Here is a 23,696-nt window from a genome sequence, read left to right as displayed (position 1 = left end):
GAGACACTGTCAAGAAAACTTACCGGAGAAATCCCCGTCCTGTTGTTCATTTGGCTGGAACAGTGAAACTAGACTTGGCAGCATCACCTTAGGGTACGTCTACACTTACCTCCGGGTCCGGCAGCAGGCAATCGATATTCTGGGATCGATTTATCGCGTCTGGTCTAGACACGATAAATCGATCCCGGAAGTGCTTGCCGTCGACGCCGGTACTCCAGCTCGGCGAGAGGAGTACGCAGCATCGACGGGGGAGCCTCCATGCCGCGTCTGGACCCGCGGTAAGTTCGGACTAAGGTACTTCGAATTCAGCTACATTATTAATGTAGCTGAATTTGCGTACCTTAGTCCGAAGTGGGGGGTTAGTGTGGACCAGGCCTTAGGCTCTTTGTCTGTGGAGAGGAGGAAGAGGATAGTGTTGTGTGATTGGCGACCGCAGTATTCTTCTTGCAGGGCTCTGCAAAATGGATGTCCCATTTTGGGTGTAATATTCAAATGCAAAAACGTGTCAGACCTGGGTGCCACTAGGTGAGTTTTGAAGCTTTTGGAGTCACGGCTGAAGAACATTCTGATAAACTTGAGGGAGAGATCGCATCTGTGGTTCTTGCAGCTCTGAAATTCTTGTGCTTGGCTACATGGTAACACTCAGCAGCAGCAGAAACCGCACATGATCCCCATGTACCTTTTCAAGGAATGGCTATATTAAGCATGGTCAGAAACAGGCTCTGATGTGTCCTGTCCAGAAATGCTGGGCCTGCGATCTGCAGCATTCCCAGAATGCGGTTCTGCAAACCTGGGTATTGAAGCATTGATTGATCGAAGAACCGCCGTCTCTGCAGTGTAGGGGCCACTGCCAAAGATAGGGTGAGAAATAGGGGACCGAACACTACATCCATAGTTTTTCCTGCAGAGTTCAGTCTCTGCTCTAATCCCCTCCTTCAGAAAGGGAAAAGCCATTCCAAGATGAATGCTCTTGGCAAATTCAGCCGGATGAATTCGCCTGAGAGGGAAAGGTTGTGTCCTGCAGTGTTCAGGCGTGAGACTAGTGACAAGGAAACCAAGGGTTTGGGAAGTGTTCTCATGGCTCAGGCTTACCTACCTCTGAAAATAGCCACAACTCCCCCAGGTGGAGTGGAAGAATGTGGTAAATAAATTCTAAGAGGGGAAGAAGTCTCTTAAATGATAAAGCTCTAGGTGGGAGGGGCCCTGTGCTAATATTTTGACAGTCTTATAGTGCTTGGAGCCTGGAGTGGTTCCTCTTTAGGCTCCCCTCAGCTGAACTTTCCAGTACAATTCAGCATGACTTCCACCTATGGAGAGCAGAAGCCACCCCGAACCCCTTTATCATCTGGGAGCTGCTGTAAACGTATCATACCAAATGGGATGGAGAAGAGAGGAACAGCTTGAGTTATTTTTACAAACCCAGAACAGGGCAGGGGCACCAGCACCATGTGGCCAACCTGCAGCGGGGAACCAGCCGGAGACTCCAGCCTGTAGGAACAGCCAAAGCAGGGACCTCTGGACAGTGAGAACTTCCTGCAGTCTCCTCACCTCAGTTTCACTCCCCCTGGACCCCCATCACCCTCTTCTCATCTGTAGGATCCCTATTCTTCACTTCTTTCCATTTAGCTTCTTCCCTCCTACCTAAACCCAGAAGAAAAATCTGTCCTGAGATTTGGGGTAGGGCCTTACTCTGGAGTGCCCAGCACATTCTTGGGGAATCCTTGGATGCTACGTAACAGCAAATCTGACTGCTTCTCCCACCTGCTGCAGCCAGTCCGTAAAGGAGAATTAAACAGGTCAATGATCACGAAGAAGTACTTAAGTCTATTAGTGTTGTTTATTATCCAAATTATTCCAGAACTAAGGTGCCCTTTTAAAGTGCCTTTTGCGTTCCACGAGTAATTCAAACATCCTGCCCATCTCTAATGTACGTGTGCTTTTCAAATTGACATTTCCTGGCCTGACCAGTAATGGGACATGAGCTAACAGGAGGCGAAGTGTAAAAATGTTTTAAGGCTTCAGAGCCACTATGTAGGGGACAGTTATTCAAATAGTTCCAGCCATAGCAGGTAGCGTCTCAGCACATCTGTTTCCAGGCTGTGTGGCAGACTAGTGTTAACAGCACAGTCATCATTTTTGGCTTCTATTCACACTTCATTTATGAATCTCCTTCCAGCACCTAAAATCTCTGCAATTCCAATAGACTTTCATAGCAGTTACAGAGATTTGCTGTTGTAGAAAAGATGCCCGATAGGCAGTGACACACCTGCTGCTGTACAGAGTGCAGTGGTACATTACATAGGTCTTTATACAGTATATCAGAGCTGCAGTAGTGGATAGCTGAGTACTTTTTTAAAGCAAATTTTGATGGACAAACATTTAAGCCCTGGGCTGGTCCAGCTGCGTTCGGAATATCTCATAATCTTCAGGAATGGTATCTGGAGGGGAAGAAATTGAAGTTGGTGTAGATTAGCATCAAGATTGCAAATGAGAAGCGGAGTAAACCAATAACATGAAATAAACACACCCACACCCCTCTCGTGTGCAAACAGGAATCCAACGAGACCTGAGTGGTGAGACAGGTAAGAGGAGCTGGGACCCTCAAGAAAAGCCAAGCATGATTCCAAGGGATCAACATTCAATAGTAATAGTCTCTTGTCTGAAACCCCAGGTCAGATCTTGACCAAGTGTAGGGGATTGTCCGTCTCCTTAAGGCCCCTGCCAATTTAATGGGAAGTGAACGCTTGGCTTCCTGTCTTCGCCAGTGCTGCTAGAGAAGAATGGCTGACAGATTTCTCTCCGGAGTTCGGTGCATTTTAGTAATGGACAAGACAACCCCTCTCTAAACAACCCACTTTCATTCACATGGGATCCCATAAATGCTGCACTAGCTTGGTTACGCTAATTGAGAGAGCTGAATCTCAAGCCATCCCTTGGGGGGAACCAGGAGCGGGGCCATACATTGCCTGGGGGAATGTCAGGGAGTCAAATTCCACCCACCCCCGTCCCCCAAAGGCATTTTATCCTAAAAGGTGCTTAAGTACAGCAGCAAGTTGTGTTGCTTAATCTCTCAGAGCAGGTAGCACTGCTGGGACAGCTGGCAGCAACACTCCTGCTTATGGGAGCAAGAGGCTAGTCAGCACAGGGGACAACTCACCATTGCAGCGGTAACGCAGGTTGGACCAGATAATATTCTCCTGGGAGAAGCAGAAGACCCCCAGACGACCCCCTCGCATGGTTGTATCAAGGACGACTCCGCTGTCTGCCACCATTTCAGGGCCTTCATAGAAGCGAGCCCTGGAAGGGGATGATGTATCTTAAGAGGCCTAGCCCTATTAAAAGTGATTTCCTTTCCCAAAGGAGGGAGTATTCCCCCTTCAACTCCTGGACATGCTGAGTAAGGAGAGGGGCACGGTGATTGACTTTAAACAGGAGTTGAGTTTAGCAGTTGGTTCCCACTTTCTTAAATGGTCTTAGTGCAGTTTTTAGGTTGACTCCCTCTCCTTGCACAGGGAACAGAGCAAGCCCTGCTCCTTACCTGATGTATCCAACTTGAGGGCGGTGCTGTAGGAACCAACGATACGAGGTCTTGTCCTTCCAGCCGGAATTCCTGGGGTCTTTCCATAGCAGTTTGACCTGGTCTGTTGTGTCTCCAGTGTGCCAAAGGGAATTACGGAGATATTCTCCTGGCCCTGTATTGGATTTCACTGCCTGAGGGAGGAGAAAGGGCTGTGGTCATGTGTAGCAGGAACACTAGAGGAAGCTAGTGCTACATTCATCACATGTCCATACCTTCTGTTCATAAAGAACAGCTCTGGCCAGAGTGACAGCAAAGCTAGAGCATCCTCCCCTTCCCGCAGGAAAGGTGCTTGATCTTAAACCAACTGCTCCCCCTCCCACCCGCCTGGTAAGACGAGGGGAGGACAAGGGCAGGGATATCTGAAGCCCCCAGGGTGTTCCTCTTGTGGTCTTACCTTCAGCTGAATTCCGGGCTCTGCTACTGCTCGGAAGGGGTTTGCCTGCCAGTATGTCTGCTCCATCTGCTTCCACATCACCACATAGAAACTAGAGCTGTCCTGGTAACCGAAGATAAAGCCTGCATAATCGTCGTCTGTGGCAGTGTTCACGTGGAAGGTGCCCTCAAAATCCACCCCGTTGAATGCAGTGTAACCTCAACCGGTAGGAAGGGGGGAGAAATAATCACCACTCATGAGTCAAGAAACAAAACAGTCCAGTCCCCATTAGAGCCTCAACCATCCTGTTGGGATCCAGACCTTCCTTTCATGGGCTTAATCCAGAGACCCATTCAAACCCGGTCTCTCCCTCTACTCCCCTAGTGTTAGGTCCTACTAGCGGATCAAAACCAGACCCTGGTCTTGTTGAACAGAGCCTCCTGCCCAAGTGTCTAGTTTGTCCAACTTCCATGTTAGCCAGAAACTTCCCCTGTTCTAGGTGTTGCTAAGAAAAATCCCTTACTTTATTGCACCCAGATTGCTTATTACAGAGCCAGAACATTCAAGACAAGAATTTCTTTCCTCCAAAGGAGGGAATTTGGCTGAACCACTAAAACCATCTCCAAAATGCTCTTTGAAAATTGTGCTGGGAAGAGGAATTACATCTGGCTGGAGAGCTGATTCTTACCCACAGCCAGGCCAGGATCGCTGTTCATGGTCTGGACAATTTCCATGCCCTGTGAAATGCAAGTGTTAACTCATTACCATCTGGAGTTGAAAGCTTTGATCATTGTCACGTGGACTTGGGGTGAAGAGGTGCAAACGTGCTTCCCTCTCCAAGGAGATAGCAAAATCCCACTCAAAGAGTTCATTCCAGTCATCTGTGAAAATCTGGTGCTGATTTAAAACGTGCTGTAATCCCCACATCAAAGGGCTGGGAGGTAAGGAAGAGATTCGGCTACTCACTGCAGAGAAACTCGGGCAGGCTGGTGCCACCCCACAGGGGCCTCCAGCCATGTCTCTGTAACCTGAGCTGCCATCTCCTCTTCTGGCTCTCCCTAGTGACAACACAACTGGGCAAAGGGCGGGGGCCAGGCTCAAGTTTTGCGGGTCATTCCCCTCCCACTCAACCAGCCAACAGAAGAACTTTGGGGTTTGCGGCTCTAGGTCAGTGGATTCAGCTAAGCCATCTAGCTGCATCGCTCACAAATTCCTAGCGCCCCCTCACATTAGATCTGAAGCCGTCTCCTACCTGATTGAGGACAATCCAGTTGGGGTCAATCTGTGCGTCGCCCTCAGGGTCCAACACAACTGTCTGGAAAGCCCTGAAATCTGTCAGAGTCACCTCTGCATTCTCTGGGCACACGTCGATTCTGTCAATCACCTGGTCACTGTCAAAGTCATCTTCACAGAGATCTCCCACACCATCACCTGCAGAGGGGGTAGGGGGTGATGAAGCGCACTAAGTCTCCTGTTCTCCGATAGCACCATCTCCTTCCACCCGCTTGGCTCTCAGCGCCATAGGTTTTAGGGTAGTTGTATCTATGCTGTGATAACTAGGCCTACAAATTTACCCCGTGAAAGGTCAAACTGTCACAATAACCCAGAACCACCAGTGTTGAGGGGAGAAGGTGCAAAAAAGAGAGCGACTGAATTAGTCCCTACAAAAAGACCACCTGCTACAACTCAAACATGGTCTTAAAATCATTCCTGGTAAACAAGTGTGAGATTGGGGAGAGGGAAAAAAAAAAAAAAAAAAAAAAAAGTCAATGAATCAAAATGGATGTGTCAAAAATTGGGCCTTATTGGTGGACAAAATAATGCGAGGACAGGCTGGTCCAGCCGTCACTCCCTGGTGGGGGTCCTTAAAGACTTGGGGGAGGGGGAGGAAATACAGATGAACAGAAGGAGGCTACTGCTACGCTGACTGAAAGAAGGGGAAGGAACAAGCTTCACTCCTGGCTGCCACCCCCGCTGTCTCTGGGGACCTTGGACCACCTTCCTCCTCATCCTGCACCATGGCCTGACCTGCCTAGACCAGAGAGGGACCCAGATACCACCACCACCACCACCACCACCACGCTCTGGCTGAGTCCTGACCACCAACTGGGATGTGACACCGTCTCCTTCCCTGTCTTATGTCTTCTCCTTTCTTCTGTCTGGTAAGAGTCTAGCTTAGCTGGCCAGCGCTGCTGTAAGCCTGTGACCAGAGGGCAACTAAAAGTCATGCCCTAAACAGTCCGATGAGGGCACAAGTTTGCCAGGTCTCGGAGCAGCTGATCAGACCATGGGCTGGGCCTGTGTTTTTCCAGCAGTGAGGCTGCAAGTGAAAGTCAACCCCAGAGCCAGCTGTTTTTTCTCTTTGCTGCTCTTTTCTCTCCTTGGGGTGCGGTCGTCTTGTTTTGTCTTTTAGGAAACAGGATCAGACTCTAACAGCAGCTCCAGCCCAACTCAACTAATTTCCTCTTTTCCCTAAAAGGACAATTATTACCATCTTTTAGAACGATCTAAGAAACTGTCAAACAAGGAGGGTGGTCCTTTGAAAAACTCTTGCCAGGGGAAGGGAACAAGGGATGTTAGCATAAAAGCCTTATTTAATACTTTACATTTCCAATGCTTTAACCAGTCCCACTTCTCTTTCAGTGTCTTTTATTAAAGGGTAACAGGATTTGTAATGGTGCTAAGCAGCCCGAGGTCTCTCTAGCAAACCCCAGACCTGTTTAGTGACTAGGTTCTGGTAATGCCTTTAGCCCGTGTATTCCATCTAAATTAATACAACCACCTCCCAGATAGGTGCCCTGCTGGGGCCGAGTGTCCAAGCACAACTGCACTTCTCTGGAGATGGTTCTGTAGGAACCCCCACCTGGGGCTGGTTCCCCCTCCCAGTCACAGATGCTGATAATGCTGGGGGTGGGGAATTTCACACCTTTTAACCCCATTTAAATGTTCTAAACTGTGAGTGCCTCTTGGCCAGTCAGTAGCACACTTGCTCCCATCCATGGGGCCCCACTGACCGGGATACTGGCCCAGGAAAAGGAAGTCATGTCTCCTAAATGTTCTTTAAACTCGCTAGCACGTGACTGAAAGCAAGAAGGGGCAGGTCCTACAGGCTGGTGCGACACGTGTTCCCCTTACTGTCTGAATCGTCTTGGCCGGGGTTGGCGACTAGCCGGCAGTTGTCAGGGCCGGGAGGCCTTAGATCCGGAATCCCATCATTGTCATCGTCGTCATCACATTCATCTCCAATCCCGTCGTGGTCTGTGTCCAGCTGGGAGCTGTTGGGCACCGAGGGGCAGTTATCATGGGAGTCCTGGTGGCCGTCCCCGTCCCTGGCAGAGAGAACATCAGACAAGCCGAGCTCAGAACATCTGGCAAGAACAGTGGATACTAAAGGGCACAATAGGGGCACATGAACTCTGCCCCACATGCAACAGCAAGAAGCCTGCAGTGTGTGTGTATGTGTGTGTGTGTGTGTTTTACAAAGGCACCCACCTGTCAGGTGAGCTTGGATCCTGCCTGACAGCAGGAAAGTGGCAGCTGGTGGTTTCACCAGCCATAAAAATCTAACCTGTGACTTAAGCCATGATGAGTTTTAAATTCACTCAAGCTGGACATGTCTTAATAGACCAGGGGTGGGCAAACTTTTTGGCCCAAGGGCCACCTTGGGGTTGCAAAACTGAATGGAGGGCCGGGTAGGGAAGGCTGTGCCTCCCCAAACAACCTGGCCCCCGCCCCCTCCCACTTCCCACCCTCTCACTACCCCCCTCAGAACCCCTGACCCATTCAACCCCCCCACTCCTTGCCCCCTGACTGCTCCTCGGGTCCCCCTTATCCAACCCCCCGGCCCCCTTACCATCCCACTCAGAGCAGCATGTCTGGCAGCCGCACTGCTCGGCTGGAGCAAGACGTGCTGCCCTGCAGGAGCGCCGTCCGCACAGCAGCATGGCTGAGGGGGAGGAGGGACAGCAGGGGAGGGGCCAGGGTTAGCCTCCCCGACCGGGAGCTCAAGGGCCAGGCAGGACCGTCCCACAGGCTGGATGTGGCCCACGGGCTGTAGTTTGCCCACCTCTGTAATAGGCCAATAGTCTAGACTATTGCCTCAAGACCAGTTGTTACTTGTTCCCGCAACACTCCTGGATTGTGTGTAGCCTAAACAAGCCATGGGGCAGCTGGTTCTCACCGGTCCTGGTTGGTGTCGCACAGATCCCCCACCAGGTCGTGGTCAGTATCTTTCTGGTAAAACAAAACATTAACCATCAGCTGAAACGTGCCCCAGGGGGACTGAAGATTTAGATCCCAAGGAAGAATGGAGACTGCTTGGGCCTCAATTGCTATTTAGCGCTGCCAAAGTGAAGAGAGCCCCACAGCGGAAGCAATTTCTCCTGCAGTGCTCATTGTGAACGGGTCGATTTCTCCCTGCAACAGTCGTGGAGAGTCGTACCCTAGGCTGCACAGCCGCTGCTCTGTCAGGCCCACTGCATGCTGGGAACTGTGGTCTCCACAGGCTGCTATTTGCAAGTGACAGTCTTGTCACGCTACCAGCAAGGGCGCCCATGGCTGGGCAGTGTGGGTGCCATCCCTGCCCCTACCCCCGGGGAGGAGAGCTCAAGCAGGAGCGGCGTTTACTTGCCTGGTCTGGGTTACTGATGGTGGGGCAGCTGTCACACACGTCCCCCACTCCGTCCCCATCGCTGTCTTTCTGATCAGGGTTGGGGGTGTTTTTACAGTTGTCCACCATGTTTTTGATCTCTGTAAGCCACAAACACAGGGCCCTTTAAACCAGCACTGCCAGGAGAGGCATCTGCAGCAAGCTTGGGAGGTTAGAGAGGGCAGGAAGTGCGGCTGCCCCAGTTGTTCATGTCGCCATTTCTTGTTCTTCATCACCTCCCCCCCCCGCCCTGTGTGCAGTTCATGTATTTATGTTCAGTGCCTCCAAAGGCTCTTCTCTGGGGCTGAAATCACAAGACCAGAGGCCACATTATTGTGAACCCTGTAATGGTTCAGGGGCAGAAGCACGTGCCTGTAAACATACATTCGTTTGTTCAGCCCGGTATAACCTTACTAACTAAAGAGGCAAAAAGAGAACAGAAGATTTGGGTCCAGTAAACACAGCCTGACGGGAACCAGCGGCCACAGGAGAGCATTGAATTGTTGAGCTTTTTGCACTCGAGGTGTGAACGTACTTGACTTGAGTTTTGGCCGGCAATACCACCAGTTGCCTACAGAGGGCAGCTATGTCTGTCAAAGGCCAAAGCGGTGCCCACAGCTGTTTGCTGCATTCACCAAACTGGGTTTTGTCTACACTAGATTTTTTCCCCCCTTTGCAGCTCTAAGGGTGAGAAACTTTAGTTTTCCAAGCAATGAACACTAATCCAAAAGTTACAGCAGCCTCCCCCAGGACATGGGAGTCTCCCTAGTGCCCATATCCCCTCTGTGACCTGGGTGAGAGCTAAACCTTTCCAGTGTCCTCCAAATATCCAGCTGGTATTGGAGGGGGGAGGAAGGAAGGGTGTTGAGTGGGAGGGAGAACTATGAGAAAATCCCCCGGGACTGGTAGTTCCCAGACTGTGGCACAGGGTGTTAGCGCTCCTTGTAACAGCTGCTTCTACAAGTGTCCAGGATTCCCATTACAAAGAAATCTCACCCATGTTATTCTTCGACATGTCTGTACCATGCCGGCCTGAGAGAGGAACCGGTTTCAAACCTGCGTTCCTCACAGAGTGACAGAGCTGCAAACAGGCAGCATCTTATCTGTCCAGGAGTAACCGGCTGCAGAGGGTTTAGACCAAAGTTGTCAGTGTTTTCCCAAACTGCTCTAAAGCAGATTTTATAGATTAGCCTTGGCTTATTTACTACGCATTGGCTGTTAGACTTGGAAAACTCCGACAGCATCTTCCGGAGGCTTGAGACAGGCCAGACACAACATACTCCGCCACCTCTCTAACTTCCCTTCTTATCACAATGCCATCAGCTCCTCCACCCCTGAATCGCACCAGAGAGATTCCTTAGTTGTAGCGACTCTGGGGAATAGTCTGTAAAGGAATTTCCTCTCTCTCAGGCCTGAGGCAGTTGTGGTTTCTGGCTCTAGAAACTGCCTTTACCCCCAGCCCAGCTAGCTGGTGATGACGTATCGACCAGCAAACCTGGCCCTGACACTTGCTGCTTTAACTCCCTGAGTGTTCCCTCAGCAGGCTTCATCCACGGAGCGGCCTAGGCTGGGAGCCGCTCGGTTTGCCCAGCGGCTTCATTTCTACATGGAAGCTGCTGCCACTCTGATTTGGGGACTCGGGTTCTAGGGCCACTGTGAAGATCGCGTGTGTTGTGGCCTCTTGTGAGCCGTGAAGGCTCTTGGCCTCTGTCCGTGGTGGGGGCGAATCTCTGCCCAAGGACACAGTGATTAGAAGTGCTTTAGCCCGTCAGAAAGTAGCGCTTTTCCTGCCGAGCTTTAGGCCACCTGGCTCCAGTATCTGGTTTCTGCCCAATGTGACTCAGTCTGTGGCCAAGGGGCCGGGGCCAGCTCAAGGCACCGCCACTCTCGTTTGGGTGTGATACTAATACCATTGTCAGCTCTTGGGGGTCTGCGTCCCCGCCCCCCGCTCTTACTGTCTCCATCTATGTCATCGTCACACGCGTCTCCCTTCCCATCACTGTCGCTGTCCCGCTGGTCGTTGTTCTTCACATGCCGGCAGTTGTCGCAGGCGTCGCCGAAGCTATCCTTGTCCGTGTTGCGCTGGTCTGTGTTGCGCACCAGGACGCAGTTGTCCTGTGAGGTGGGGGGAAGGGAGCCGCGATGAAGCTATGCCCGGCCGTGGGGAAGGTACCGAAAGGGGTCACAGGGCAGACCTACTCGGAACTATCTGAGCCCAGCCTTGGCACCGGGACTGATGCCCTCATTCCAGGCATTGTCGCAAAGCCCAGGAGAGGTGTATGTTCAGCTGGTACCAGCATTTGCCCAGGACCAACGCTGAAAAGCTGGGACACACCCATCCCTGCCACTCCCTCAGAGAAGCACGATTTCATCCAATCGCAGCCTCCCCCTCTTCCTCCACACCCGCCCCTGCCTTGATCTTTTCACGAGAGGAGCAAAGCCTCCGGTCAGCACTGGACAGAACAATGGCTCCTTAGGGCACATCTGAAGCCCTCACCCCAGAAAGCCCCCTTTGCTTCAGGTACCTTAGGGGCTGCCCAAGCTTTGCCCAGCAGAGGCACACCCTGATTAGAGCCAGCCTCAATGTCACCATCCCAGGGTGGAGGCTACAGGTCTCCAGGCGTGTAGGCAGAGATGGAGCACTGCATGCTGGGACCTCTTGTTTCCCTGGGTTCGGTGGGTATGTGCTGGCATGGCTTGGGACTAAGCATTAGAGAGTCCAAACCTCTGCATTTAATATCCCATCTCCATCAGCGTCGTCATCGCACGCGTCGCCGATGCCATCCCTGTCCGCATCCTCCTGGCCGGAGTTGGGGACGGTCACGCAGTTATCCTGACAGAAGAGCAGCCGTGAAGTACCTTGAGCTGCTGGTGTATTATGGAAACACACACACACACACACACACACACACCCTTTTTTCAAACCACAAAAGCCTGGACCCGCCTGCCCTGGGAGGCAGGTCACTCCTGAGCCAGTCCCAGGGGCTGCTGCAAGCGACGCGCCTGCATGGCGTAGGGGACAGTGGTTCCATAGGGGTGGGAAAGCAGAGCTGCCCTGCGTTATGAGTTCTTTGGTGCTGGCCTCTTGCTCTGCATTGCCCTGGTGTCCTGCTCAATCTCTTACCTTGCGGCATTTTCGGTCTGTGCAGCGCAGCTTCTCATCCGGGAATCCATCGATGTCTGTGTCTCTCCCGCAGACGTAGCCGTTCCCGGCCCACCCGACAATGCACTGCGAGACAGCAGATGTGGGGAGTGAGGGTGCAGGGAGAGGTCTACTGCAGAACTGCTCTCCTGAGTACATGCATCCAGGTTGCGGGGCTGCATACCATGGGCTGCACTTGTCTCAGAACTCCTGGGGGATTGGATGCCTCATTCACAGGTGGGCTATCCCCTGGAAGAGGCAGCTGTGCTGTGATGTGGTATTAGCTCAGGTCTGAGCTCTCCGCTGCATACGGAGGCATAGAGCGAGACTCAGCAGCCCTGGGCTACCCCTGGCCCCAGCGTGTTCCACTAGACCTTGGCTCCCAGTCCGAACAGGACTCACCCCCCTTCAGTGCCAGCGTAACGCTCAGGGGCTGTGGACACACAGAGACCACGGCTCACTGCACGTAGGCAGCAACAGGCCACTCTGCGGTGTGCGAAGAGGAAGTTCCTCTCTCAGCTCCGCTGGGAGAAGGAACTGATGCTGGTGGCACGTGCTGGCCAGTAGAGTCAGTGATAGACACAGGAACCTGTGTGCACTTAGAAAAGCAGACCGGACGTGAAGGGAAAACAGGCCCCCCGAAGGCCCTGCTGTCTAAGCGAAGGGCGGTTTGGTTCTCACCATACACGAGATGGTCCCATCCCGTTCGATGACGCAGCGAGCTCTCTCATGGCACGGACTGAGTTCCCCGTTGGGACAGCGTCTCTCCGCCTGGCTTCTGCACCCAGCAATCTGGTCCCCAACAAAGCCAGGCTTACAGGACCCGCACTTGTAGGATCCCTGCCAGGGGAGCAACAAGAAGTAACGTGGGTGCTGGGAAAACGTTGCTTGAACCCCCCATCCAGTGGGGGCGACTGCTCCGTCCCAACTGAAAGGAGACACTGCAGGGGGTCTAGGGGCAGTGGCCCAGGCCAGCTGGTGCTAGTTACCCGAGTGTTGATGCAGATGGAGTTTGGGACGCAAGCCCTGGTGCTGTCTGTCTCACATTCATTGATGTCTGTACAAACCTGTCCGGGAAGGAGAAGGGTGAGTCACACTTCAGTAGAAAGCAGCCACCTCCCTTAAAGTGGCTTTTGGGGTGGGATGAGGGGGATGGATGTACCTGTTTGTTGGCTCTGGCAAATGCTAACCCAACCCCTTGGGGTGCTGGTCCAGTGTAGCCGGTGGGACAGGGGTCACAATGGAAGCCAGGGGCAGTGTTAATGCAGTTGACTCTTGGGAAGCAGGGGTTTGCGCTGCACTGTAGGCAAGAAGGAGAGTTCCTGCTGAATTGCTAGTTGCAATTCTAAACCAGCCATTCCTCGAGTCTGACCCTGGCGGGACGGGGCAAGGAGGGAGGAAAGGCCCCAAGAGGCAGGCAAGAGGGAAGGGGATCTTTGAATTTCTGTGCCAGTGGAAAGTGCAGCTCCCCATGTACTCTGCTCTCCCAAGCTGCATAGGGCGCAGACAAGGAAAGCAAATCAACTGACAAGATTCCTTCCCGTTAATTTCCAAGGTGCCATCTGTTTCCCAGGCAGGGCCCTAACTTACACTTCTTCTTGGCAGCGTCTCAGAGGCCAAAGTACCATATAATTTGTCATGCTGGTTTTGAGGGGTCAGGGTTTATTCACAGCACTGTGGTGTAATTGCCCATCTCAGAAGGAGAGCATTAGCATTCAACAGCACATCCAGCCCCAAAGATTAGACTTTCCTGCATTATAACTTGCTTAATCCTTTTCCCACCGTTTTAATTTAATCCTTGTGCATTATATCCCCAGTAAAAAGAACAGGAGTACTTGTGGCACCTTAGAGACTAACAAATTTATTTGAGCATAAGCTTTCGTGGGCTACTGCCCACTTCTTCGGATGCAACCAGTGTCATTAAACAAAGAAACCTGTTGCCATCCAACAAACCTCCGCAACTGAACAAAATTCTAGCCGTACAAAGGAAGTAAAACCGGTCTTTAGTAAGTGACCAGCCAAAGAATCAGGGGGGGGAAAAATCATTTGCCTCGTAGAAGCTGATCTTAAACTGCAGAGACTGATTGGAAACAAAGACTGGTTTCCCGTGTTCAGAGGGAACCCGCTGGGCAGGTTTCAGGGGTCCATTATGATCATTTAGTCTGACGTGCACATCAAGGCCAGCGAGCCTCACCTGATCATTTCTGCATCAGGCCCATGCCTCCTCATTGAGCCATTGCGTCACTTTTAGAAAGAGACGCCAGGCCTTTAAAGACTTCTTGGATGGAGCAAGAAGAAGGGAGTTTTAATACATGAGACACGCACCCAACTCCAGTTAAATTACGGCGGGCATTGGTTTGTTGCATTAGGCAGGGAAATTTAACTGTGTGACCTCCATTGATGATGACAAGGCTAACGTGAGAAACCCTTACTCTGCTCCAGAGAGGAGTTAACCACAGATTTTTGTAATGTCCAGTGACTCATTGCAAATGGTCTCTGACCTCATTGATATCTGTGCAGTGGGTCCCGTTGCCTGTGAAGCCCAGGGGGCAGGGTCCACAGTGAAAGCCAGAGTCAGTCTCTGTGCAGGTAACTCCAGGGAAACAAGGGTTTGGTAAACATCTGGGAAATCGTGTTATGCTGATCCCTGGGCCAGTTGCCCCTGGGTGCATGCCTGGAGAGTAGAAAACACGTTAGGAACAGAGCTGCCACAGCCAGCACCTAGCATATGTTACACTTACCTGGTGCCTTCTCATAGTGCTTTACAAATAGTGAATGATCTCTGTCGCGGAGTGTGGGGGAGTCAGGGCCCTGCACCCCTCTTCCTGAGATTCACTGTGACTCTCAACCAGCCAGTAAAGCAGAAGGTTTATTTAAGGACAGGAACACAGTCTCAAGCAGAGCGTGTAGGTACGACCAGACCCCCTCAATTAGGTCCCTCTGGGAGGTTCAGGGAGCTTAGACCCCAGCTTGGGGTTCCCTGCATTGCACCACCCAGCCCAAACTGAAACCAAACCAAAACTCCTCCTGCAGCTCCTCTCTTCCCCCTCCCCCCAGCTCCTCCTCTCCTTTGTTCAGTCTCCCGGGCAGAAGGTGTTAATTCTCCCCACCCCCTCCTGGCTCAGGTTACAGCTCAGGTAGCTTCCTTCAAGGGAAGTCCCCCATCCCCAATGCAACCCCCCTGCAACATTCCCAGGTCAAATCTGCCCCGCTCCCTGCTCCGTCACAATCTCTCACTACCCTGGGAGGGAAAACAGTCATGTTCCTATTTTGCAGATGGGGAAATTGAGGCACAAAGAAGTTACTTGTCTGAGGCCTCTCAAACTCAGTGGGAAATACAGCCTGGAATCTTGACTCCCCAGCTGGTACATTAATGACATCCACCTCCTTCTCAATCCTGCACGCCTAACCGTCACACCCATTACCCAGACTCCCCTGGGTAGCAGAGGGTCCCGAACTGGCCCCAGAAGGGAGGGCTGGTATGACTCCCGGGTGGAAATCTAAGATTAGCATCTATTTCTGAAGCTCCAAGGTTGTCCCGTAGGAGGACTGTTACCCAGTCTGCCTTGGAGGTACGGATTAGAGCTGCAGCGATGCTATGAAGTGCTCTCGTTCATGGCCCTGACAGCTCAACGGATAGCCCCAGGAATGCCGAGTCATCCATCTTTCCCCAACCTCTTTGGAAACCAGAGTAATGAGCAGGGAAGACAGAGATCAAGTGAGAGGAAGAAAGTTCAAGACAGTTTTATGAGCAACTTATTAAAACAACTGCTGTGGATGAATGTGATTCTGTACGATAGGTCCCTGAGGCTTTGGCTAATCTCTTTTCCTGCAGAAATGTGGAACCAGTTACTGCTCTATTCTTTAGCTGTGCTGGCAAATAACGGAGCATCTCCCTCAATTGCGCTCTCCTAAAACCAAGTACCCTGGAAGTAAATCTCAGTCCAGAAAGTGGCTTAGGGGGGAGCAGGCAGCAATCAACGTACAAAATGTTGCTTGTGTCCTTGCTGGGACGGGACAGAAGTGGCTTGGAAGGAATGGCACAGAGCAACGTTCCATTTCATTCACAGCTCAAGAGCGGCCCACTAACTAGCAAACCGGCGGAGGTGCATTCCTGGGCGATTAGAACATGCCTGAGGTGGGGGTATTAGGTGACTGGAGGCTGTATGCACCTGAAAACCGAAATGACTGCCCTGCCCAGTGCAGGGCCGTTATGGAACACCGTTTATCCACAGTTGAGGATACAAAGAGCTGGGGGTTGTGTGGACTAGGCTGTTCCTGGGGCAGCCGCAGATGGAGAGGACTCCGGGCTCACCTCCCTGCAGCATTGCACAGGTTTAACTTGAGGCCTGATTTTCAAACAGATGCAAAAGGCTGTGTGGACACGCTGCGCTCAGGCGCAGAGCAGCGGTTTAGCTTACGTTGACTAGGAACACATCTGGGCTGATCTAAAATACAACTGTCCACACAGCATTTTACACGCAGTTGAATTAACCTAGTGCCTGTGTGTGTCTAGGCCAAGGCCTGCGTCTCAGAAGGGAAGAGGCTCCCAGGCCCTGCACCAGCTAATGGTTCCGCCTGCGATTGCTATGGGGGTGACACCCTAGGACAAAGACCTGAGCACAGGGCTGGGATCCAGAAATCCCCAAGCTCTAACCCAGCTCCGACACTGACTCTCTGGGGGCAAGTTGTTTCACTTTACCCAGCTGTGCACTAGGGATACTTATCCTCCGCTGCCTCCCAGGAGTGGGTCATGAAGCTTCGTTAACGGTTACAAAGTGCTTTGGAGAGGGGCATTGCCAAGTCTGAGGATTATCCTAGGGCACGGCTAGTGAACATGAACAAGTCGACCCCTCGAGGGGGGCTGTGCTAGGTGATGTCTGTTGCTGGTTTAAACAGACGTAGGAGGCAGCAGTGAGCAGTTGGGCCTGGAGCATTTAACGGAACAACTCACCGCAGGCGTCGCACTCCATGACTGTGTTTTTCAGGAACGTGATCTCCTTAATCTAGAAAGGAAACAAGAGCCACCAGTTAGCCAGGAGTTTCCGCTCCCATTCAGGTCGCTTGCACTGCGGCTTTTCAGCGCCAGAAGGGAATCGCACACCTGTGCCTCTACACGTTTGTTTACAAGAGGCGTAGTCTCCGAGTTGTGGACCTCGTGCGGACTGAGACCGCTTTATCTCCCCGCCCTCCGCACCTCTCACACACCCTTCAGCCTAGAGGAGACAGGCCCCCATTGCTGCCGAGATGAGCTTACCATGGGCCAGGGCAGAGAATCCCAATGCCAGGGGAGACACGTTTCATTTTTCCAGGGGCTTTAATACTCATGCAAGTTGTGGAGCTTCTCCCTCATAGCATTCCCTGCAGCTGTACCCCCCCCCCCCCCCGAGCTGGAGGGCGTGAAAGGGAAAGTCAGGGCCAGTAAGGGGTTAATTAGTGTCACACACTGGCCACTAGACAAGGGGTTCAGACGGGGGAAATAGAGGGAGAGCAGAGACTCTCCGAATACCTGGGGTGTCAGACAGCCTGCTCAGCCCTGCAGGTGCCACAGCTGGTACCCAGCAGCGCTGAAACCGAGGCTCAGTCCTGCCCTTCCCCTCCAAAAGGGGCTTACTCCAGGGAGCCCCCCATTCACTTAGTGACCTGCTGGGTTTTCTAGTGTGGGAGGATGAGAGCAAAGCAGCTGGCATAAGCCACTGAAATGGCTGCAAGGGCCTGGCCACCCACCTAGTCAGTTCCTTTAATCCAAAGAGGGGCGGGAGATCAACAGGGTCATTAAAACAATCTTGCTAATCTGCAGTGGGGGGTGGACACAGGCTGTCCCTTCAGTGGAGTGAAGGATGTTGGTCTGGCACAGACAAGGGTGTAGGTCCGTTTCCAGGCACACGTAGAACCGAGCGTCCCGGCACTCTCCATGACCCAGCTCTCCTAAAGCTACAGCCAAGCCAGAGAGCCTGGTTCGAACCCAGAGAAAGCGGCTAGCAAGGGCAGGAGCAGCCCCAGACTTTAGTCTGGTTCTGGGGACACCAGTTAGGTCCCAGGCAAAACGCACCTTCCAGCTGTGGCCCCATCGCAACTAGGAAAATGCATTAGCAAAGGTGGTGTTAGGCAAGACTTTGCACCCAGCGTGGACTCCTTTACAAATAGCAAGGGCAGACCCTGACTGCCTGGGAGCCTAGTGGACGAAGTGCACTGGCTGGGGAATTGTCTAGATGACTTCATAGGTCTTTTCCAGCTCCCATTTCTATAGTTCCATAACATCGCAGGGAGCAGCGCTGCCCAAGTGAGGGAAGGGGAGAGGTCAGACTGCAAAGCGACATCCCCTGGTCTCTCTCCAGCACCCCACAGACCTGGAGTTCTCACCACCATAGATCAGGATTGTGCCCACACGGAAGCATCTGTTCAGATCTCACCCATAGCTCCTACGTACAAGGGCAGGGGCTCATTTTCCACCAGACTCTTCCTCCATCCAGCGTTACCCTGAGGCTACAGTAATCTTCACGTCATGTGTTTAAAATAATTTAATCTAAGCCAGATGTAGCACCAAACCCAAATCCCCAATCCAAAGCATTCCAGCCAGTGAGGGAGTTTGGAGCAGGATCGGAGTGCCGCTATCCAGCACCACCTCGAATTCATCCAGGGTTGCTTGGTGCTGTGGGTTCGGGCTGCATAGCCAACCTGGGGTTGCTCATTACTGATGTGTGAAATGCCGAATTGTGGAAAATAAGGTAATAGAAAAACGTAAAGAAATGAACAGCACATCTGCGTAAGCTTCCACCTTAGCTCTCTAGTGATGTGCGAGAGTCTGTTAGAGAGGGAATCCATGGAAAAGAGGAGGGGGGGGGGATAAATAAAAAAGCCTGTGTGGAGAAGGGAATGTTGGAAAGCACCGCCCTAGGCTACTGGGAGCCATGTCTGACCTGATTTCTAGCAAACACTGGATATTTATGCAACAGCCTGAAATGTGAGAGTAATTCAGTGCAACAGATGGTTTTGCAGATTAGAGGCCGTCCAGTTTGCACTGGCACCGGGGCCTGGCTGCCATTCCAATTCTCTGGCAGGCAGAGGCTGCTGCCTTCCGTGAACAGAGTCGAGAGAGGGAGAATGGAGCCTTTCTATGGAGTTAAAAAGGAGCCGACCAGACAAACGGCCACCTCCTCGGTAAAACAGGCAAGATCTAAATTCACCCAAAGTCCCTCAGTTGCTGCTGGAGCTTGCGAGGTGTAGGATTAAAGCAACAGAAGGAAACCAAGCCAGTGAATACGAGGCTTGTTCAGAGCCCGTGTGACTTCTGTTTCCTAGACCCTACTGGGTGGCTGAATGGGCTCCTCTCTTCCAGCCTGGCCTTTGCCTGTTGACTTCATAAGCCCACAAAACCAAGGAAAAAATGACTGTTACGGGCCCTGCCACACGTTACTCCAGTGATATAGGCCCAGTCTGTCTATTCATGTACAAAAATAATTCTTCATTTGTGTTAGTTTTTGGTAAGATGAGGGCCCGAGCAGCAGAGTTTGCATGGAAATTCGAATCCAGATGATCCCAGAATTCAGGGATGCTCAGAGCTAGGTGTGGGGGTCACCTGGGGCTCCTACCCTTGCCTAGCATGAGAATACCATTTTGATCTCCCTGTTCAACAGGTCAGTGGGCGAGGAAGCCGCCTCCTTGGCCCCTCTAGCGCGGCGCGAGACAGAACGGGACCGCTTTCTCACGTACCTGCTGCTTCAGCAAATCTCTGACCTCCTTCAGCGCCAGGTTCGTCTCTCTCATCTCTGCGAGCATCTGGTGCCCGACATCCCCTCCTACTGAAAACAGGAGCATCAACAGTGGAACGCGCCAAATAGTCTGCTCACCTCTGCATTGTGTGTACGGATTCTTAATTGTTCTGCCTCTCCAAATAATTACCAGGGCCGCCCAGGGTGGGGGCAAGTGGGGCAATTTGCCCCAGGCCCTGGACCCCGCAGGGGCCCCGCGAACCTTGGACCAGCAGCGGTCTGGGTCTTCGGCAGGGGCGGGTCCTTCAGTGAAGCGGAGCAACTGAAGGGCTCCCCGCCACCGAAATGCCGCCAAACACCCGGACCGCCGCTGGGTGAGTACAAGTGCCGCAGCTCCCCTGCTTTGCCCCAGACCCCCTGAATCCTCTAGGCGGCCCTAATTACAACCCACTAGCGAGGATCCCCTCCCCAGTCTGTGGCTAGGAGGCAGTTGTGAGAGTAATAAGGAGTTGCACACTACAGAAGGAAGAGAGTGCAGGGACTTTATCACAAATCCTCTATCAAGAGGGAGTACCTTGTAACGTGATCAACATGAAAACCGTCGGAGGAACCTGTCTTCATTTCACCCCAAAGCCACTAACCAGACCCCTCTTCCTCAAGGGGTAACCATCGACTTCCCTAATGCATTTACTGGGCACATTGTGACACGTGCAGGAAACGCAAGATGGGTGACACTTCCCCGTCTCCAGGGAGGGGGAGGGTGTGGGAGACATTTGGGTAACCTGCCAAGATTCATCACTCTCCCAAGGTGACACTTAGCCCCACAGCCAACGCATGAGCTGGCCTGGCAGTTCAGCGGTGGGGCTCACTGCTCGGGTGGCAAGTTTTGTGCTGGTTGCATGCAGGAGGGGTGTGCTGCTGACGAGGCAGAAGGAAGTTTACAGCCCAAGGCTGTGGAGGATTCTATGGGGGCGGCACCAAACGTCAGCTGGCCCGAAGGCTGCGCCCATGCATGCAAACAAGAGCTGCTGCACAGGGGGGCCCACCCTGTTCCTAAGATACCGGAGGCTCTTCACCCGCTGCTTTAAGGTGCTTTGTGGGGCAGTGTCGCCTGCCCACTGGTGGAAAGCAGCAGATCCCCTGGCATAGAATTGGCTTGTTGGGGATCCTGGGACGTGCCAGGGACATCTGCCCACGTCCACAGAGTACGAGCAAGCAGGCACACGGGCCTGCAGGAACTGCAGCTCCAGAGGGGTTGAACAGAGGTGTGCAAAACAATTCCTAGGTCACCACTGGGCAAAACCAACCACTCTGAATTCTGATTTGGCCCCTCTTTGAAATATCTGATGGTTCTGCTCGTGACAATGAATGAACTAACCCCAGCGGCTAGCTCATACGAATCCCCCGCCATGCTGAGTGAGAGAGGCTCTGTCTAGTGTATAATCCTGGATACTGATTGGGGGGGAGGGGGGAGGAAATTAACATGATTTGTAACACAGCACAATTGTCCAGGCATTTGTCTCTGTGAGGTGACATCACTGCACATGCTACACGGGATTGGACCTGAAGACCATTTGGAAATCGCAGCTAATTCAGAACACAACAGCCTGCAACCTGCCTTGGCTCCCTGTCGGCTCTGCAATGAAATTCAAGGCATTTGTTTTAACGGGTGAAGTCCTGAGTGATTTGGGCCTTGTCTGCCATAGAGCCTGCCTCTGTCCTCATGCAGTCCCATAGCAGCCGTAAGCTACAGGGTCACTTAAGCAAATAAAAGGCCTTGCTATTAGCCCCTGGGTGTTCAGAGAGGGGAACCGGGCTCAGGATTTCAGTTCCTCACAACTTGGGCTCTAGGCCCAGCTCTGCCAAGGTATTTAAGCGTCTAACGTCCATTGAAAGCAATGGTGCTTAAACACCGCTCTGGTTCTGGGCGCTAGGACCTAAACGCGGGTAGCCTTTGAGGCCTGCTGCAAAGTTCATCTCTGCGCCAGTGGGGAACGGCGCATTTAAAAATAGCTCCGAAAAAGCCACGACCGATGGATCAGCTGTGCTGCTCTTTTCCTGACCCCAAAAGGGAGCCCACCACTCTCTCTCCTCTCCTCTCCTCCAGGCATTTCTAACCAACCTGATCCCACGGTGCCTCACCCAGGGAGCAGGAAGGATGTTTCCTATCCACACACTGCACTGTGTAATTGGTAAGGTGCATTATGGGAGAAGGGACTGTCATCCTCCTCTGAAGCCTGAGGTATCTGCCAACGCCAGTGGCGGGATATCAGACTTGAAGGCTCACGTAGTTGACCCCATACAGCACCTTGTATGTTCTGTAATGAATAAACCTGACTGTCTGGAGGGTTGGCTCTGATAAGTATCTCAAAGTTTGGGTGAATATTTGTAACCTCTCCAGCACAATTAGGTCTAGGAAACGAACCGACAAACACCACACGAGTGTCTAAGTCAAACACCAAATGAAACCTGCTTTTCCCAGTAGGGAGTGGAAGGTGGTCAAACATTTTCTGACTTCACACAAATATTCTGAGTGTGTGTTCTGGCTTAAGGGTCCATTTTATCTGAATGGGTTTGTCTGTCCCGAGTAGCATGATACTATTTTAAAATGAACAATGGAAAAGATTGCATATTAAAAGAACTAAACACACACACAGAACCAGGTGTCCAAATGGGATTCCCCCAGGCAACCTGAGCATTTGCAGACATGCCCTTTATTTTGCAGCCCATATTCTTGAGCTCCCTCACGCTCTTTCCAAACACATTTTATCCTTTGGAACTTGCTCTTTTAGTTCTCGCTTTGCTTGACATGGGAATCACAGATTCCTCATGACTTGAGCAACAATCCTGAACGTACTGCTCAAGAAACAAAGCACTGCCATGAATCCCACAAGGGGCTGAATTCCTAGCCTAGACGATAGGGTTTCCCTGAGCTGTGTGCGTATGCAGAGCATACAGAAATCCCAGGTATCTGCCACGGAACATCCTGCATCAAATAGGTCTTTAATCTCATCCTTTGCAATACAAAGATGACTTGCCAGGGGCATGTTATCCTATTTGCAAAATAACAAAAATTTGGTCAGTTCCAGCTGCCAAAGGGGAAGAGATTTAATTTGTTAAAACATCGTTAAACAGAGGAAAAAATACAGCCTAGGACTGGAACGTTTAAACCGACTGGCTCAAGGTTTTGTATGAAGCTACAATTCATAAAAATCGAATTCAGGTATCACCAGCTATGGTTGACGAGTCATCTGCTTTCTCACTGCTCTGCTGCACACAGTGTTTGCAGAGAAGGTCCGCGCACATAGAGGTAATTAAAACCCACTTACCTCCTACACTTGTCATCTGACTTGATGCAAAAGGACAACAGAGGCTTAGGAGAAAAATGAAGACTAAAGTCGAAATCATTCTTGAATCCCAGAGAGGTGAGGATGTGTGGGCTTCTCTTGCAGGGAATTTATTAACCTGCAGGTCTGCCTCTGCTCCCCATTAGTGTCTGTGGTTTGCTGTTTATGAAGTTGCATTTCCTTCCTCTGAAGTTCTTCTCTGAGGCTAGACTAGGAGTGGACGTCATTTCTGGCTCCCAGTCCACCGAGAAAGGTTACAAAAGTAAACAATATGAAAAAGTCATCAGGAGAGCAGCTTAGTGTTTTTTTTTTTAAAACCATCTTGCACCACAAAAAGGTCAGAAAATTCCAGAATTAAATGGATTCCCTTTTAGATCAATTACTTTTTTTTTTTGATGGGGTGGGGCAGGCGGAATTTACAGCCCTGGTTCTACTGGCATTTTCCTTCTGGCATCGCTCACAAGAACACATCAGCTTACGGTGAACGTGGGCTTAACTAGAGTTTTATCCGGAGTCCCTTGGACTCCCAAAAGACAGTTCTACCACTTGGGCTCAGCTGCTGTATTATTGCATCCTCTTCCAGCCATTCGAGGACAAAACCGTCACATACTTCTCCCATTCAGTGGCCTTCCATGGGGCGCAGGCTCAGCACAGATTATTACAGTAGCTGGGGGCCGAGCTGCAACAGAATATTTGGGGGGCTGCAGTGACCGAACCAGTCAGACGGTGAAGTGTCCATGTAGCACAAACCACCAGCACAAGCGGTGCTAACTGGCCTTCTTGTTAGTTATCTTAGAGACGAGGCCAGCACTTAAACAGGTCATGGAGACTTGCACACTTGCCCTCATCCAAGAGGGGCTCCTACGGGGAACGAAGCATACTGGCAGGGTGGTG

General features: G+C 51.8%; 1 protein-coding gene across 1 annotated transcript; it reads right to left on the bottom strand.

Moving 5' to 3' along the window:
* Positions 1–1,843: 1,843 nt before the first annotated feature.
* On the bottom strand, positions 1,844–22,942 carry COMP (cartilage oligomeric matrix protein). The gene is made up of 19 exons (XM_054013974.1): positions 22,785–22,942; positions 19,457–19,545; positions 16,698–16,749; positions 14,245–14,417; positions 12,906–13,043; positions 12,733–12,810; positions 12,425–12,583; positions 11,726–11,830; positions 11,327–11,434; positions 10,557–10,716; positions 8,584–8,702; positions 8,134–8,186; positions 7,089–7,282; positions 5,206–5,384; positions 4,642–4,690; positions 3,975–4,171; positions 3,539–3,711; positions 3,158–3,297; positions 1,844–2,438 (listed from the first exon to the last, which is right to left on the bottom strand). Exons 1-19 carry the CDS (start codon positions 22,861–22,863, stop codon positions 2,380–2,382), a joined length of 2,304 nt encoding a protein of 767 aa, XP_053869949.1. The 5' UTR covers positions 22,864–22,942; the 3' UTR covers positions 1,844–2,379.
* Positions 22,943–23,696: the final 754 nt, after the last annotated feature.

The sequence above is a fragment of the Malaclemys terrapin genome, chromosome 24 (assembly GCF_027887155.1).
Source record: "Malaclemys terrapin pileata isolate rMalTer1 chromosome 24, rMalTer1.hap1, whole genome shotgun sequence".
NCBI classification, from domain to species: Eukaryota; Metazoa; Chordata; order Testudines; family Emydidae; genus Malaclemys; species Malaclemys terrapin.
The sequence above is the reverse complement of the archived record's forward strand: the minus strand, read 5'-3'. Positions and strand labels throughout refer to the sequence as shown.

Coding starts and splice junctions, on each gene's coding strand:
- COMP (XM_054013974.1), bottom strand. CDS start 22,863: ATGATTTCGACTTTAGTCTTCATTTTTCTCCTAAGCCTCTGTTGTCCT. Junction 12,811..12,905: donor TTGCCAGAGCCAACAAACAG/GTACATCCATCC, acceptor CTTCCCGGACAG/GTTTGTACAGACATCAATGA. Junction 11,435..11,725: donor CAGACCGAAAATGCCGCAAG/GTAAGAGATTGA, acceptor CTCTTCTGTCAG/GATAACTGCGTGACCGTCCC.